The 17,351-nt window shown below is 38.1% G+C and overlaps 1 protein-coding gene across 1 annotated transcript in view; it reads left to right on the forward strand.

Moving 5' to 3' along the window:
* The window catches only part of LOC149087602 (nose resistant to fluoxetine protein 6-like), a 53,138-nt gene extending 39,613 nt beyond the window's left edge, over positions 1-13,525 (forward strand). The window contains exons 10-13 of the mRNA XM_089231531.1: positions 210-289; positions 3,878-4,311; positions 5,227-5,369; positions 13,093-13,525. Of these exons, the coding sequence (XP_089087657.1) occupies positions 210-289; positions 3,878-4,311; positions 5,227-5,369; positions 13,093-13,368 (933 nt within the window). The 3' untranslated portion in view covers positions 13,369-13,525. The remainder of the gene's footprint in view (positions 1-209; positions 290-3,877; positions 4,312-5,226; positions 5,370-13,092) is intronic.
* Positions 13,526-17,351: the final 3,826 nt, after the last annotated feature.

Below are 17,351 nucleotides of genomic sequence, written 5' to 3' on the forward strand. Positions count from 1 at the left end.
ACGATTTCTTTTGTACGGAATTATCTGATTTTTCGAGGAAACGTTGCAATTGAATTATGTGCATACATAATAGAGTACAAAATTTAATGTCTGAGAATACGTGTTTGAAGTCTTTATTAACCTACGGATAATATTCCTATAATATATTTATCGAAATGATATGTATGTGGTTATATTAACCCAAATATGATATTTTAATCCTATTTCAGTGTTTAGTCTGGCTTTGGTACGTGGGTGCGGATATGCAGCTTTACATACTAGCACTGGTTGTATTGGTACCCATCAAAAAGTAAGTCCTCCTACACGAAATTTTGAATTTCACCGAAGTGTACAACTATCGAAATGATTACAATGTTGGTGTATATATCTGTGGTGTTTGGTCAGAACATGATAACTCCAAAATCACAGTTTTGAGATATAAACATTTTTAATTTCATTGTCATTTTAAAAATCAGAAATCAAACTTAGAAATGTTTAAAGAGTGAAATGTTTAAAGAGTGAAATGTTTAAAGATATGAAATGTAAATTTTCTGATTTCATATTTTTCGCACAATATTCATTCTGGTGTTCCCCATTCTAGCTGTTTGCAGAAAAAAGTTCAACGCTCTCAAAAACAAAATTTACTTAGATAATCACAAAAAAATGAAGTTCAACCTAGGTTGGCAGGTAACTTTGGCGCTGACAAAAATAATTTTTAAAATATAAATAAGAAGTTTAATACAAATTGGTATTGTATTAAACCGGTAGGTTTGCAAAATGCCCAACGACGTGGCGGAAAACAAAGCATGTCCATAACAAATATGGATGTCATATATTTCTAAAATACAGCAACCCAATTAAAAGTGGTACTATAAAAACTAAAGACTGCGTATACATCACTAGCTGTTACCCGCGGTTTCGCTCACGTGGATTTGGTAATCTAAAAAATACTCGGCGATAATCCCCTCATACAACATTTGAAACTATTATGATCAATTCGGGGTTGAATTTTCAGAAACACTCTCGTAGACTGTGCGTCTACATTATAAAATGCGATACTAACCAAATTTCATATTTATAGGTTCAGCGGTTTCAGTGTGACTCCATGATTGCTCCATATAATCTTTGAACAGCCTTATGACCCCCTAGAGGTTGAAATTTGAAAAGTCCCTCCTTAGTGAGTCACTACATTACAAAATAAAACTACTCACCGAATTTCGTATTTTTCACTTCAGTGGTTTCGGCCAACGGGATTTCTCTATATATAACATTTAAACCCCCGTATGATTCCCTTAAAAGGTCAAATTTCAAAAACCCCGTCTTAGTGAGTCTTTACGTTTTTATAGTTTCAGCAGTATCGGCTCGGTGATGATGAATCAGTCTGGACACGTTATTTTATATCAATGTCATTGATTCAATGATACCCAAACTTTTTACCTTCCCACACCCCTCAGAGCAATGCGGCTTACCTTCCTTCTCGATAGTCGAAAAAGCAACGCAAAATTCATATGGCACACTTCTGCTAGCACAGGTCAGAAGATGAAGCTTCAAACATTGGAATGAATCATAACTTGTACGGAATTGAAAAATTCAATTTGGGCGCGGTGGCCCAGGTCGATAAAGATACTCACCAAAAGTACCCAAGGATGTTTAGAGGAGTCACGAGACCGATACCCGGTTCGTTCTAGTCAGAAACTTTGCTGACACAGGGGTATAACAGAAACGGTCCCTCCCATCGAAGGGTTAGTGCTCTAACCTCTCAATGAGTATAAAAAAGCTGCCGTTCGGATTCATCAACAAATTGTAGGTCACGGTCTAATTAGCCCTCGTATGCAGAAAATGACCGTAGTGGGACAAAAATGATGAAATTCAATTTTTATCATCATTTTAATTAATCTGAATAATCAGTCAATATGTTGTAATTTTTTTCCCATCTCGCACACCTTGATGTGTATGCACCCCCGGTTGAGAACCACTGTTGTGTACGTATAGATAAAATACACTCATGTCCATAAATTAAGGATAATTCAGAATCACACAGAAATCGAAATCTAAAGTAAAAATTCCACCTGTAGAATTATCACACACATCTGCAAGAATGATATGCAAATTTCAGGAAGCCACCAGATGATGCCGATAGTACGTCACAATGACGAGAGTGTAAGAGGGGGGTTATATAAGGAATGGTGGCAAAGAAGTAAAATTGTTCACAAGAGTTCTGTAAGGCGCTCAGTGCCATAAGCGAATAGTTATGACACAGAGGACGCATGTGAATGATTTTTTACGTGGTAGAATTATCGGCCGCCTGGAATGTGGGCGTACTCAGATGGAAGTATCCGAGGAACTTGGAATTGCTCAAAGGGTCATCTCTAGGCTTTGGCAACGATTCCAAGATAACGGAAATGTCACTAGACGTTACAGTACAGGTCGCACCCGAGTTACAACGCCGAATGACGACCGGTATTTGGCAGTAACTGCCAAAAGAAGACGACGGAGCACAGCATATGACCTGTCTCGTCAGCTATCTGCAGCCGCGGGTACCACAGTTTCAAGGCAAACCGTGTACAGTTTGGGAAATATTGGTCTACATGCTCGCAGGCCTGTCAGATGTGTTCCGCTCACGGCAACTCACTGTCGGCAGCGATTAGCCTGGAGTAGAGAACATGCAATGTGGACATCGTCACAGTGAGCTTGTGTGATGTTTTCCGACGAGTCCAGGTTTAGCTTGCAGTCTGATTCACGTCGGACTTTCATATGGAGAACGCCAGGTACCCGTTACCACCAAGACAACATCATTGAACGACACCGTTACGGTGATGCAGCATTGCTCGTTTGGGGTGGAATTATACTGTGTTCCAGAACAGATCTGCATGTTCAAACCGGAACCATGAAAGTCCAAATTTATCGGGAAATCATTCTGGAACAACATGTACGTTTGTATAGGGGTGCCATGGGCGCAGAATTTGTGTTTATGGATGACAACGCCCGTCCTCACCGAGCAAACATCGTAAACGAATGCCTTGAATCTGAGGATATAACCCGTATGGACATGTGTACCGGAACTTCGGAGAGCATTGCTTGCTGAGTGGAGTGATCTTCCCCAAGATCAGATCGATAATTTGATACTCAGCATGCCTAGGCGTTGTACGGACTGTATTTCATCGCATGGGAGACATACAATGTATTAACCATCGTACCAACCATGTAATAGTAATGTTTTGTAAAGGAGATATTTTTTACAATTGCTCCAGGGAGCAAAAATCGTAGTTTTAATGAATGGTATCATACATACACCATCGTTTTTGTTCTTTATCTTTTGTTTAATAAATGGGCTTTATGAATAAGTAACGTTTGTTTTGTTTCTGAACCTTTATTTGCCGGAGCTGGCATTATACTCAATTTATGGGCATGAGTGTATAATACAATGTTCATAAAAAAATATGTATGGGTGTGTTAATTAGGTATGGGTGGGTTTAACAAAGAATATCTTCGAAAAACTTTGTCAGGGTCACCTTCCTCCGGCGCCCCTGATAAAGTTGAAGGCGTAGTTTGAGAACCCCTGACTTAAAGGGAAATAAATCCCATTTGAGATCAATATGGGAAAAAAATGGCGCGAATCAACATTTGGAAACCAATTATGTTGGAAAGGAAAACGGTGTTATCCCGTTTCTATACGACCCTTTTGACCAAACGGGACATCGTACTTACACAACCGGGATATATATATATTCTTTTTTTCGTATGTAGTTACCGATCGGTTATCTTTATCAAAAACCGCGTGTCTCGATGCTATCACATTCAAGCGACATGCACTTGTGTATTACGGTCAGTGACCAAATAATTCATTCATAAGATATACAGTGTGTTTACATTTAGTTTCTAATTCTCTTCTTTCCAGGAAGACGAGGTTGGGGTTGTGGATCCTGGCTATATACACAGCGCTGAGCATTGTAGCGATCATCGTCAATCAAATCGTCTACAATCTTCCGCCGACAATTGTTCTGACTGCCTTCACTAATCCACTAAAAATTGCCTTTTTGACAGAGAAGGGATATTATCCATTCTACGTTCACTCAATAACATACTGCATTGGAATGGCGACTGGATACATCATGTACAAGAAGCCAAAATTCCACGTCCCGGTCACTATAAATATCCTCGGCTGGGTTCTGTCTCTCTTATTTGGGGCTAGTGTTGTTTACGGAGTCTACAAATGGAACGTCGCCGCTCCTGCAACGTTTGCGGAATCCATTATATATGCACCTTTGAGCAAAGTCGCCTGGTCGCTGTCACTTGCATGGGTAACACTGATCTGTTTCAGTGGGAATGGAGGTAAATATACATAAATCTATGCACGTAGATATAAAAATGTTGTGAATAAGTTTTCAACACAGCTTCAGCTAATGCGTTCTGAAAAAAATCTTGAAGAACCAAAAATTATTCACAAAAACAAAATTCACAACACTATACAATGAATTTGCATCATTTCACCGAGTTATTGACAAATTTTGGTAAAAAACGGCAATAATTTTTTTGGTTGTCAGCAAAATGCATTACGAAACAAACCACCAGGAGTGCCATGAAAAAAAAGAAATGAACAACCAGAGAGATCCTCCCCGATAACGTTTAAAACTATAAACTGCATGTTGATATGATTTTAGGCAAAAAATTCATATTTTTCATGAAGTTATTAATTTTTGAAAAAGGTGGTACAAAAGGGCGGTGGGTACCCCTTAAAATTGATCTTTGTACTTTACATTTGTAGGTGTGAGGCTCAGCATGTTTAAAAATAAAAATAATGATAATAATATAATCATCGATATATACATTTTGTTTTCTTATTACGTTGTGGGTCCCCTAAAATTGCGAAGTCGCTCCACGCTAATGCGTGACTCCGAGATTTTAGGAGCGCATTGTCTCCTTCGGAAGAGTTCCATCAGCAAACCACGTTCTAGTTAATTCAACGCCATCATCTTTGGTGAAGAAATAAGAATGGTTTTGCTGAAAGTGTTTAGACGCTCCGTGGTGAACCGTGGGTCACATGATAACACCCTCTAGTCGGAACTGATTTTAGTTGTTTTTCATTTCATTATCTCCCAAGTCTTCAAAGACTTTCCCAGCTAGTCCTATTTTTCTGATGGAAAGTGAGAGCTTTAGACAGAGCTCAGAAGACGTCAACTGCAATTATTAGTTACACTGTTGTTTACTAACTATTCATATATTATATATTTTTCTTCCTCTCCATAGGTATCATTGCAAAACTTCTTTCGGCGAATTTCTTCGTACCATTCAGCCGGTTAACGTACTCCACTTACCTTGTCCATATGCTCATCCAAGTTTATTTCTTGTTTGGCTCAAGAACTCCAATAGAAGCTCATCACAGAGTTTTGGTAAGTTAAAGATGAAGACGAAGTGTTTGTAAAAACATATATGACGTGCTCGAATTACGTTAAGAAGTTAGTACATGATGTAGGGGATTGATTGATTGATGACCGCTCACGCCCAGACCTGTTGTGCAAGGCAACTTCCTCTCTTCACCTCCTAGGAGGCTGGGTCGTGTCGGACACAGCATCTTCTATTTATTCAACAAATGAAAAATTATATGCATTCTATGGTAGCAATCCATCAGAAAACATTGAGCACGATACAATCATAGAATTATCATACGTAACAGGATTATCATAGGAGAAAAATGAAAAAAATAATATATATATACCAAAGAAAAAGATTAAACACAAGCTAATTTACACTGACTGACAATATACATACATTTACATCTGGATGCTAAAATTGGGATGTAGAGGGTATCTCCGCGGGAGGAAGGGCTGCCTGGATTGATCTTCCGTTCAGTGCACACGAGCTCCAAGGAAAGATTGAGATATTCGTTGCCTTTGTAGTCTAGGGCGTTCACCCGGAAAGTGACAGGGGTAGTTGAATTATTCCTGAGTCTTGTGATCATGGGATGCTGGCTAGTAATTTTTGATTTTGGTTCTGAAGCTGTATATTCGGAGTCGTTGGAATCGTCAGTCCGGTTAATTGGACGTCTGAATTCAGTTTTGCACGTTTCAAGATGTTTCACAAGTTTTATTATGCTATTGGCATTCATCGGACTTCTGATGATGCGTCGTTTTCAGAGTGTCAGCTTGTCCCGGTCTGGTAATTTAAAATGGAACTCTTTGGTCTTGGGACACTCTGAGATGAAATGAAAATTGTTTCCCTCTTTTTCGCAGAGGCAGAGGCTACTATTTTGGATTTTTAATCTTGCCAGATAGGCCGGTCGGTATGGTACAGGGGGTTCCTTCCTTTGTAGCCAGCTTTGCGAGGAAGTCAGCTCGCTCATTTCCTTGATCTTTGCTATGAGCTTTGATCCAGCACAGAAGTATTTTTCTGTTTTGAATACGTATCTTACGAACTTCACGGGCCACTGGATTTGTTGTGAGTGGATCTTCAACAGCTTTCAAAGAGGACAGGCTGTCTGTTTTTGTTATGGTATTATCTGGAAATGTTGTTGCCACTTCTACAGCTTTCTTGATGGCCAGGATTTCAGTTTTATTTATTTATTTATTTATTTATTTATACAATATTGTTGGCCCTTGGGCCTATACAAGAGGATGCGATTGAGAATGACAAAGATATTGTTTGATGTTGGATAAAAAACTAGTGATAGAGGGAGATTCAACAATAGAGCTTGGGAGTTTGTTCCATTCACCAATGGTATGAGGAAAGAAGCTGTATTTAAAGCAGTCAGTGGAAGCAAAAATAGGTTTTATTTTAAGGGAATGGTCGAGTCTTCTAGAGATGTAGGATGGTTTGGCTAAGATACCAGAAGTATCCATGTTGAACTGACCATGGAAAATTTTATAAAGCAATGTTAATCGAGAGATGAAACGAAGAGTAGAGAGAGGGAGGAGATGAAGTTCATTTTTAAGTTCGGACACAGAAATGAAAGATGACCAGCAGTCGTGAACAAATCGGGCGGATTTATTTTGAATAGATTCAAGTTTGTCTATATTACTGGAGGTGTAAGGGTCCCAGATTTCAGCGGCGTAGGAGAGGACGGGGGATATATAAGTTTGGTAACAGAGAAGTCTGATATCCCGAGTAGAGTGTTTAAGATTGCGGCGGAGGAAGAAAAGTTTGTTAAGACACTTCTGGTAAATGTAGTCGATGTGTTTGTTCCAACGTAGGTCGGCTGAAATAATGACACCAAGGTATTTGATATGTGAAACTTGGGATAACGGTAAATGATTGATGGAGTAGGAGTATTCAAGAGGAAGAAGTTTACGGGTAACTTTCATGTGAACCGTTTTTGAGATATTCATTGGCATTTGCCATACGGAACACCAGTCGGCGATGGAAGCCAGGTTATGTTGGAGAAGTTCTTGATCAGATTGATGGAGAATGATACGGTAAATTACACAGTCATCAGCAAAAAGTCTAGTGGTGCAGTTGAGGGATTGAGGAAGGTCATTGATATAAATTAGGAAAAGTAACGGGGAGAGGACCGATCCTTGAGGGGTCCCAGACTTTACGGAGGCGGATGACGAGTTATGATCATTAAAATGAACAAACTGTTTACGGTGTTTTAGGAAAGCCTCCACCCAATTAAGTAATTGAACGTTAAGGCCAAGGCGGGAGAGTTTGAGAAGAAGTTTATCGTGGGGAACTTTATCAAAGGCTTTAGAGAAATCTAGGAATACGACATCAGTTTGTAGGTTTTTATCAATGGCTTCAGAGAGGTCGTGGATGAAGAGGGCCAGTTGAGAGGTAGTAGAGAGAGATTGTCTAAAGCCGTGTTGGTTGGGGAAAAAGAAGCTGATGGAGTCTAAGTGGATACGGATTTCTTTTGCTACAATATGCTCGAAGATTTTACAGCAGGAGGAAGTGATTGCTATTGGCCTGAAGTTAAGGGGATTGGAAAGTGAACCCGTTTTGTGGATAGGAATAATTTTATTGATTTTCCAGTCGTTCGGGAGGGTAGCAGAATTTAGTGAAACATTGAACAGGATTAAAAGATAGTCGGCGACTTCATCAGCACAGAATTTAAGAATAGAATTTGGGATGTCGTCAGGGCCAACAGAATGGGGTTTCAGTTTTTTCAAAAGTTTTAGGATACCTTGTTTGGAGAAGGATATAGGGGGTGAGTTGTGGATAGAATCAAAAAAAGAGTATTGGGGAGGAGAGGGGTCTATTGAGAAAACCGAGCAGAAAGCTAAATTGAATTCGGTAGCCATCTCTGAAGGAGAAAATGTATATTTATTTGAACTTCTCAGGGAAGTGGGACCAACAGATTTAGGTCTAAGATAACTCCAGAATTTTGTTGGATTGGTTTTTAAGTAATGGGGTAGAGAATGAGAGAGGTATCTGGACTTTTGGACGGAAATGAGGTTTCTGAGGTCTCGGGTGGAGGCTGAAATTATGGATTTGAGTGAATTGGATTTGTTAGTTTTATATTTGAAGGCGATTCGGCGGATTTTCCTCTTTAAATGAATAATATCTCTGGTGATCCATGGATTAAAAAAAGACTTAGGAGAAACATTTTTAATTGGAACTGTAGTTAAGCATTTGTCTATAATACATTTAAAAGAGGTCCAGAGGGTGTGGATATTGTTAGAAGAGGATATGGATAAGAAATCATTGAAGTGAGAGCGAAAAATATTTTGCATAAGTGGATAATTTGCCTTGTTGAAATTACGTTTAGGGGCGAGTTTGTAGGATGGGATAGAGTGGCGGAGGGAAAAGTTAATGAGTGGGATATTATGGTCGGAGCAACCCTCAAAGATGGAGGTGGAAAGGACTGAAATTCGATTGGAGGTAGCAATGAGATCTAAGGTAGAGCTGGAGTAGAGGGTGGTTCTTGTGGGTTCAAAAATGGATTGGACCAAGTTAAATTTAAGGAAGATATCTAGGACTTTGTTATTAATTCCGTGATTGCCGGACAGGGATTCCATATTTTTCCAGTCAATGCCGGGAAGATTCCAGTCTCCGGAGATAAGAATAGAATGTGTTTTATAAAATTTTTCAAGAATAATTTCCAGTTGTTCAAAAAGGTGGAAATCAGGAGAGGGAGGGAAATAGACAGAAAAGATGGCAAGTGGGGGACAGTTGGGTTGAAGCCATTCGGCTCCAACAATTTCGAGTTCGGAATCTAATAGAATTTCAGTTAAAGGGATAGATTTTTTGAAAATAAGTAAGACCCCGCCCCCCCGAGAGTTTCTATCCTTTCGAAAAGCATTGTAATCGGGTGGCAAAATTTCGGAATTAGAGATTGTATTATTTAGCCATGACTCTGTAACACCAAGAAAATGGGGATTATGGATGAGTAAGAATGATTCTAGAAAATCAGTTTTGTTTTTCAGGCTGCGAGTGTTAATAGTTCCCAACTGGTAGGTATTTTTTAATTTGGAGGTTGTGTAGACGGAAGGGTTGCTCGGGGGGAGTAGCCTAAAGGGGGTACCGAGGAAATATGGGAGGAGAGGGAGGGCATAGAAAGGTTCGAAGCAGTATGAGCGGGGAAGATGGGGCGGATATCATTAATATCGGGATCCCAGACATATTTGGTATTATTTATGAGTGCAAAATTGTGGATAAGTTTTACTTTAATGCCTTCGTCACGGTATTTTTGACTGGCTCTCCAAATTTGACCACGAAGCTTGCGTGTATCGAAAGAGAAATCTTCTGAGATAGATATGTTGCTGTTTTTAAGTTTCGAGGCATTTTTTAGAATCTCACTTTTTATTTTAAATTTGTTGAATTTTATTATGGTAAGTCTGGATCCGTGGGTCTTTTTGGAACCTAATCTGTGACAGCGGTCTATCTCACTAGGTGTAATATTTACGTCAAGGTGATCAGAACAGCATTGGATGATTTTGGATTCGAGGGTGGAGGAGGACTCGAAGTCAGATTCTTCAGGAATGTTTCGGAAAATCAAGTTATCCCGTCGAGAACGATCCTCAAGATCGATGACTTTATTGGTAAGGGAGGATTGGAGTTCAGAGAGATTAGAGGAGAGGTCGTAGACTTGGCTTTGGAGTTCCTCTACTGGGGAAAGTTTTTCCTCAACTGCACTAAGACGGTGGGATAGATCACTTAGCTGATGACTGAATGAGTCCTGTTTTTGGGTGAGGAGGGTAAGTTTGTCAAGAATGGCTACTTGGGTGTCTTGAATATTACGGAGAATGGATGAGTTATCCGAAAGAGTCGAAGATTCAGATGAAGGATTTGATCTATTTTGAGAGCGTGTTGGGGAGTGGCTGACCCTAGGCCCAGGGTTGGATTCGATATCTCCCGCCAGTAGAAGCAAGCTAGCCAAGTGGGTAAAAAGGACAAGAGGGAAAAAGGGAAGAGGTTTTGAATGGAGCAATTTTGAATGGTGGTAACAAGGACCGGAGCGAAAAGGGTTTTTCTTTAAAGCACACATATATTTTAAGTAAAAAATTGATGGTTGAGCAAAAAATAGAAACACACAGTACATAATAATTTTAAACGTCGGATGCAGGATCGACACAAAGAATATTAAATTTATAAAGATTAAATAAGTTGGTATGAAAATGTGAAGCGAACTAACCTGTAAAAATAGACTTGAATATAACATTTTTTTTGACGAAATGTCGATCCTGCATCGTGAAAGTCCATGGGTAGCGACACTTAAATACAAGCGGTGAAACGCCCACTTCGACAGCGAAATCCAGGTGGCAGCAGTAGTTGCGAGACGAGACCACTCTCGGGGAGGGGTGGTTTGGCGGCTACGTTCCGAATCGAATGGTGACGTCATACGGCTCTTGTATCGGGAGGAGATGGCGGAGAAAAACCCAGAGACGGCTGCGAGACGAGACCATTCTTGGGGAGGGGTGGTTTGGCGGCTACGTTCCGAATCGAATGGTGACGTCATACGGCTCTTGTATCGGGAGGAGATGGCGGAGAAAAACCCAGAGACGGCATGACGAGTATTTTTTCCTCCCAGAAGTGTACAGTAGAGTAGAGTCGATGGTTCCCGCAGGTTTATCACCAAGAAAATCTGTAAAAATAGACTTGAATATAACATTTTTTTTGACGAAATGTCGATCCTGCATCGTGAGTTTTAGTTCACCCGGTGACGATTTCAGTGACGGTTCCGGTAACGACTTGCGGCTTAGAAGACGATGATCTGCGACTAATTCACCGTGATTTATCGGCAATCATTGGATCAATTGAGAATTACTAGATTCTTTTCGGATGGACGGCTATACACCACCATCTTATAATCCCGTTTATAATTTTGATTGCGCATTGGCGTTGATTGATTAGATTTTATTCATCTGTTACGTGATTTCAGGTTGACGATCATTTTTTATGTAATTTATTTATTTATTTTGCTGCTTTCATCTGAGGTCGTCATGTTACGTTGTTTTAAATAAAACTTTCCGGATGCACGCATCCTTCGGGAACGCTTCGATATCTCTCCGAGATGGAAAGCGTGGTGTATCCGGTTTTCAAAGGTCAAAGGTAGAATTGATGAAAATATACAAAATAGAAATATTGTGTGGAGGAATATATTCAAATAGAGGATCACCCGTACCATCTCGCTCACCACCTTATTCGGTGAGCAACATGATCACGACAATATGAGTACGTACGCACGTGTGTTGTGGACATGAAATGCATGAAAAACTTGGATAGAGGAAAGATAAATACACATATAACTGAGGATGATGCCACTCTCTGCTATCCATAGAAAGTTTTTCAACAGCTGGCTGATGCGAAGATATAGTTTGGAAAGAGAGAAAATTCAACTACCACTGCGAGGGATCGAACCCACGTCCTTTCACTTTCCGGGTGAACGCCCTAGACTACAGAGGCAACGAATATCTTAATCTTTCCTTGGAATCCTCAATCCGTCCATGTATGGTCCCGTTCAGTGCACACGAGCTCCAAGGAAAGATTGAGATATTCGTTGCCTCTGTAGTCTGGGGCATTCACCAAGAAAGTGAAAGGACGTGGGTTCGATTCCCCGCACAGGGGTAGTTGAATTTTATGTCTTTCCAAACTATATCTCCGGATACTTGCAGAAATAAAACTTGCAGTTTTGCTAGTCTACATAGCAATACTTGTCTTACAAGAACTTATATATCTTCTTATGCGTTAAAATACATTTTATATTTTGAATTTAAGTTTGAATTCCTCTCTTCGAATTTCTCAATTATTTGAAGTTCTTGAATTTCTCAAAAACTCCAGCTATCCCCAGTTCTTTTCTTCTATCCACCTTTGGCTATTTCCTGGTCAAATTTGTTGGAAAAAACAAAACGTTTTTCATAGTGTGGGATACGTTCAACATTAACTTTTGCTAAGTGAATTTCTTTTGGAGGAGAGGGCAGAAAATATTTTATTGTTCATCAATGCCAGGTATAGTAAATGTTTTCATCATGGATGTTATATCAGCAATAAACTAGCATATAATGCAATCAACTAGCATCAAAGGAAATGAGAGAAGTAAAGATTCAAAACTACTCAAGTTCACTTTCTACAAGTATAATGTAGGGTAATTCTATATCGAATTAAATGCGTTCCTACCTCTATTATTATTGTTACTTTCGTATATACTATATATTAATAATCATATTTGTGTTATCATTTTGATATTTTTGTGTTTCAATACATGATTCATACTAAAAAAAATGCTCACTATACATTTTTTCCAGTAATAATTGTATCTTATTATATTGGTAATTTTACCGTTTCAAGGCACAACGTTACAATTTTCAAAGTAAAGTTCCCCTCTCCCCATGTTGCACCTTGAACATTTTAGTCCATTCTCAAACCTATATCCCATGGTTATAGTGAAATAAAAAGGCAATTTAAGTATCACCTGATGTTTCATACAGTATTCAGGTACAATAAATGAATTCAGTGAAATTTTACTGTATCACCTGACTTGGAAAGAAATGTTTCAAAAATAATGTTCCACGGTATAACAGTCTCCGTTTCCCCTGCATATTTTTTAACTTGGAGGTGCGAGAATGCGAGCTAATTTTTTTTTTTTTGTCCTTTAGAATGCGTTTAGATTAGGTATAAAAGATGTTAATTGAAAAAAAAACTCATTTGTTATGTCTAATATTCATTTTGTTTTCTTTCTAGGCTTTCCTTTACGTTTCTTTCGTCGTTTTCTCCTTCATGTTAGCGTTTGTGTTCAGTCAATTGTTCGAAGCACCTTTCATGAATCTCGAGAAAATCTTGTTCTCCCAGAGGCTGAGCAAAGCTCCATCGAAACCCAACGGTACCATAAATGGCCAAATGATCGAAGATAACAACATGAATAACGCCCTAGAACACGGCGAGAAGGGAATGTACGTTGCAGATACGAATAAAGCCAATCTTGAATTCAGATCTGAAGTCAACTCCTCTAGTCTGTGATTGGGCAGAGGAGGTTGCGTAGAACTTAGGGAATAACAAAGTTGTATGTCAGCATCAAGAACAATCATCGGAAACAGAAATTAGATAAAAACGGTTTTCCATCTAGGCTTGTAAATATCAATCAATTCAACAATAAAATAAAATTTATAGAATCTTCAAAATCTTATATGTTTCATTTTTTCAATCTTAGATAATATCAACTATGTCCAGCTAATAGGGCGCAATAGGTTGTCCGCCGGCTTAAAAGTATTCTAAAGTAACGATTTCTAGTGAGAATGAAATTCATGATGAGTTATACATTTTAGGCCCCTTTCACATGCGGAGCGGATGCAGATCCGGAAGAAGTTTTAACAATTGGTATATACGAAGCCTTTCAGGCGAGACGAAATTCGCCTGCAACTTCGAAGTGTTTATGCGGGTCAGGACGTCGTCCGCATGTGTCAAAACCTAACGCCCCTTTCACACGGAGCGAAGGTTTTCCACATGCTAGTGGTTTTGACACATGCGGACAACGTCCGGACCCGCATGAACATTTCGTAGGTGCGGCGAATTTCGGCTCGTCCGAACGGCTCAGTGTATATTACAATTGTTAAAACTTCTTCTGGACCCGCATCCGCTCCGTGTAAAAGGGGTCTAAGGGACCACGACGAGGACTTAGACCCCTTTCACACGGAGCGGAAGCGGGTCCGGAAGAAGTTTTAACAATTGGAATATACTGAGCCTTTCAGACGAGCTGAAATTTCTCCGCACCTAGGAAATGCTCATGCGGGTCCGGACGTCGTCCGTATGTGTCAAAATCTAAGTGCGGGTTCCGCATCCGCACATAGAAGTTTTGACAATTGGGTTATTCGGAGCTATTCACAGGATGCGGAGCGAATTCGTCCGCATCTTTGCCTACTTTCAAAAAATGATTTTGCACGGAATTCTTTTAAAGGGTATTTATGGCGAATAATTAAAACACCATATGAAGGTCCCTGTTCATCAATAGGATGTACCCACATACGTCTATCCCTCCGTTTCCTTGTGAGATGGAGATATAGCAACTGTAACTGCCTTTTGTCCATAATTTACAATTTTATACAATAAAACTTGTCAACAACGGCCACTGACTGGACTGAAATTATAAGCCGTTCATTCGTGTTCATTACGAATATTTAATTGACTAAATACTTTAATAACTTTTAAATTTAATTTTTTATTAATTTTTAAAATTATTTTAAATATTTATTATGTTTTAAATTTTTAATCTTTTAATTTTTTTAAACTTAAAAAAAAATACTTTTATTAAACAACGTTATATACGTACGGTGTTCACTCAGGGCCGGATAAAGACGTTTGAAGGCCCTAAGCACTTGAATATTTTTGTGGGTTCCCCCGATACCTACAAGTATATTTTACTCAATATTCAGTCTATAAACTGAAAAAAATTGAAATTTTATATTTCAGAAGTGACTAATCTAAGAAATAAAAGATTTATGAAAGTTATTTTATAAAACTTTAAAAAAAAACACCCAATAAATTTATCTAATTGGTTTAATTTAAGCTTATATTGGCTGCATTTTTAAAAGAAATATTATAAAATTTTTATCGTTTAATCCGGACTTAAGGACGGGATTACACTATAAAGTTTTATAAAAGATCTTTCATGAAAGGTGAAAAATTCAACCAATAGGCGCATCGGTTGCATTCAAGCAAATGCAACCGGTGATCTTATTGGTTGAATTTTTCACGTTTTATCAAAGAGCTTTTACAAACTTTTATAGCGTGATCCCGGCTTAAGACAGAATTGTGATGTGAATATTTCTAAGCACAGACATTTTGAGTCTCCACCCCTTCCCCATTTTTCTACTTGCAGACTTTGATATCTCCTGATTTTTTTTTTCAACATCGATGTTTTGGATATTTTTGAATTGGATTTTTCGAACACTGGATGTTTTTCCAATTTTTCTTCCATATTCTTCCGAAAAAGACAGATTATTTTTTCAAAATCTTTTGAAAATATTTTAAGATATTTTCTCTCATTGATTACTTGTGAAGCTCTGAGATTCAATGAAAAAAACAAGACACAAGAGGTTCCATTCTCGAAAAACAGTGGTGGGAGACTGTTAGAACAAATTAGGGAGAATACAAGATCAAAAAATGTGGTGAAAATTACAAGGAAAATCAATTTAATGAAGACAGAAGAGCTTTTCCAACAAATGAAAGAAATTTTTGGCAGCAGAGAAAAGGTTTTGAACGAAATAATGATAAATTCCAAATAAAAGATATGTCTTCAAATCAACACACAGAATGGGAAAATAGTGATAATAATGAAGAAAAAAGAAGTGAATCTAAATGGGATTTCTCACATATAATGGAAAAATTCATGAGAATAGTGATGGAATTTAGTTGGAGATTCGTGGCAGCTTCAAATATAGAAATCAAGATAAATTTGTTAAAAGAAGCATTCAATAAATTCATACAAGAATTATTACAATGAATACAGAGGTAAGACCATTGGAAATTATCCATTGGAATGCAGATGGTGTAATCAACAAAATGGCAGAATTAAAAGAACTCCTAATTGACAGGAAAACAGATATATGTTGTATCAGCGAGACACATTTGAAACCTGGTTGGCAAGCTAAAATACAAAATTATAATTGTTTAAGAAAAGATAGGACTGATGGAAGAAATGGAGGAGTGGCAATTTACATAAAAAACAAATTCAATTATAGATTAGTGGACATAAATCCATCAAGTACAATGGAAACTATAGTGGCTGATATTCCAATTAATAATCGTAAACTTATCAGAGTAACTTCAATTTATAAGCCACCAGGAAATACAGTTGACTTACAACATCTGAAACATATTTTCGACCGCAGCCACACCTGCTTGATTATGGGGTACATGAACTGTAAAGACTATTCCTTCGGATGTAAAAAACACAATAGACAAGGGAGAATGCTAAAAACTTTTTGTGAAGAACAAAGAATTCAAGTGCATGCGTCAGAGGAACCAACATTTCATCACAGAATCACCAGACATGATCCGGATATTTTAGACATTATGTTGTCAAAAAGACTGAACATATACGTCGAGCCAAAAGTGATAAATGCTTTGGACTCAGATCACTTACCGGTTGAGATTAAAATGGACTTTGATATTCTTCATAAAGTGGTTAAAATCAGGAAAACAAATTGGAATGTATATCAGGATAAATTACAAGAATATCCTATCTTGGTTACATATACCTGCTCAAGAGAAAATGCTGATGACATGCTAAATGAATTAACCAGATCTATTAAAGATTCTACGTAGTATAAACGATGCAACAACTGAAAAAATGGAAAATCCAAATCCATTGGGATTAGCTAAGTGGCTAAAAGAAGAGATACAAATCAAAAATATACTTCGCAAGGTTTGGCAGAGAACAAGGGACCCTTTCTACAGAACACAATATAACAGAAAAGCAAGAACAGTCAAAACTGAAATTAGTAAATTACTAAATGGTCGCTTTTCTCAATGGTTAGAAGAGGCAAAACCAGAAGATGGCAGTTTATACAAAATATACCACAAGTTAAAATACAAAAAAGACAAAATGCCACCTATTAGAGATTCTGCAGGAAGTCTTCTTTTCATCGATTCTGACAAAGTGGAGGAATTTGTGGGCATTTATGAAAGACAATTTTCTCCCAACAATACCGTATCCCAAAATTTTATTGATGGTACGCATTCTGATGTTCAATACTTCTTATCTCAAAATATACCATTTGATAATTCAATATTTTATCCGGTAACAGCGCAAGAAATCCAGGGTAATATCGCTCGAATAAAACCCAGAAAAGCTCCAGGATATGATGGATTAACATCTAAGGCATTAAAAATCGTTACGCCGAACGCCATTACATCAGTGGTCAATATTTTCAATTTACTAATGAAACTGCTTTATGTCCCGAATATATGTTAAAAAGCTATCATAAAGGTTTTATTGAAAGAGG

The sequence above is a fragment of the Pholcus phalangioides genome, unplaced genomic scaffold, assembly GCF_987345545.1.
Source record: "Pholcus phalangioides strain wild (caught in Gottingen) unplaced genomic scaffold, Ppha-v1.0 ptg000004l_1, whole genome shotgun sequence".
Lineage (NCBI taxonomy): Eukaryota > Metazoa > Arthropoda > Arachnida > Araneae > Pholcidae > Pholcus > Pholcus phalangioides.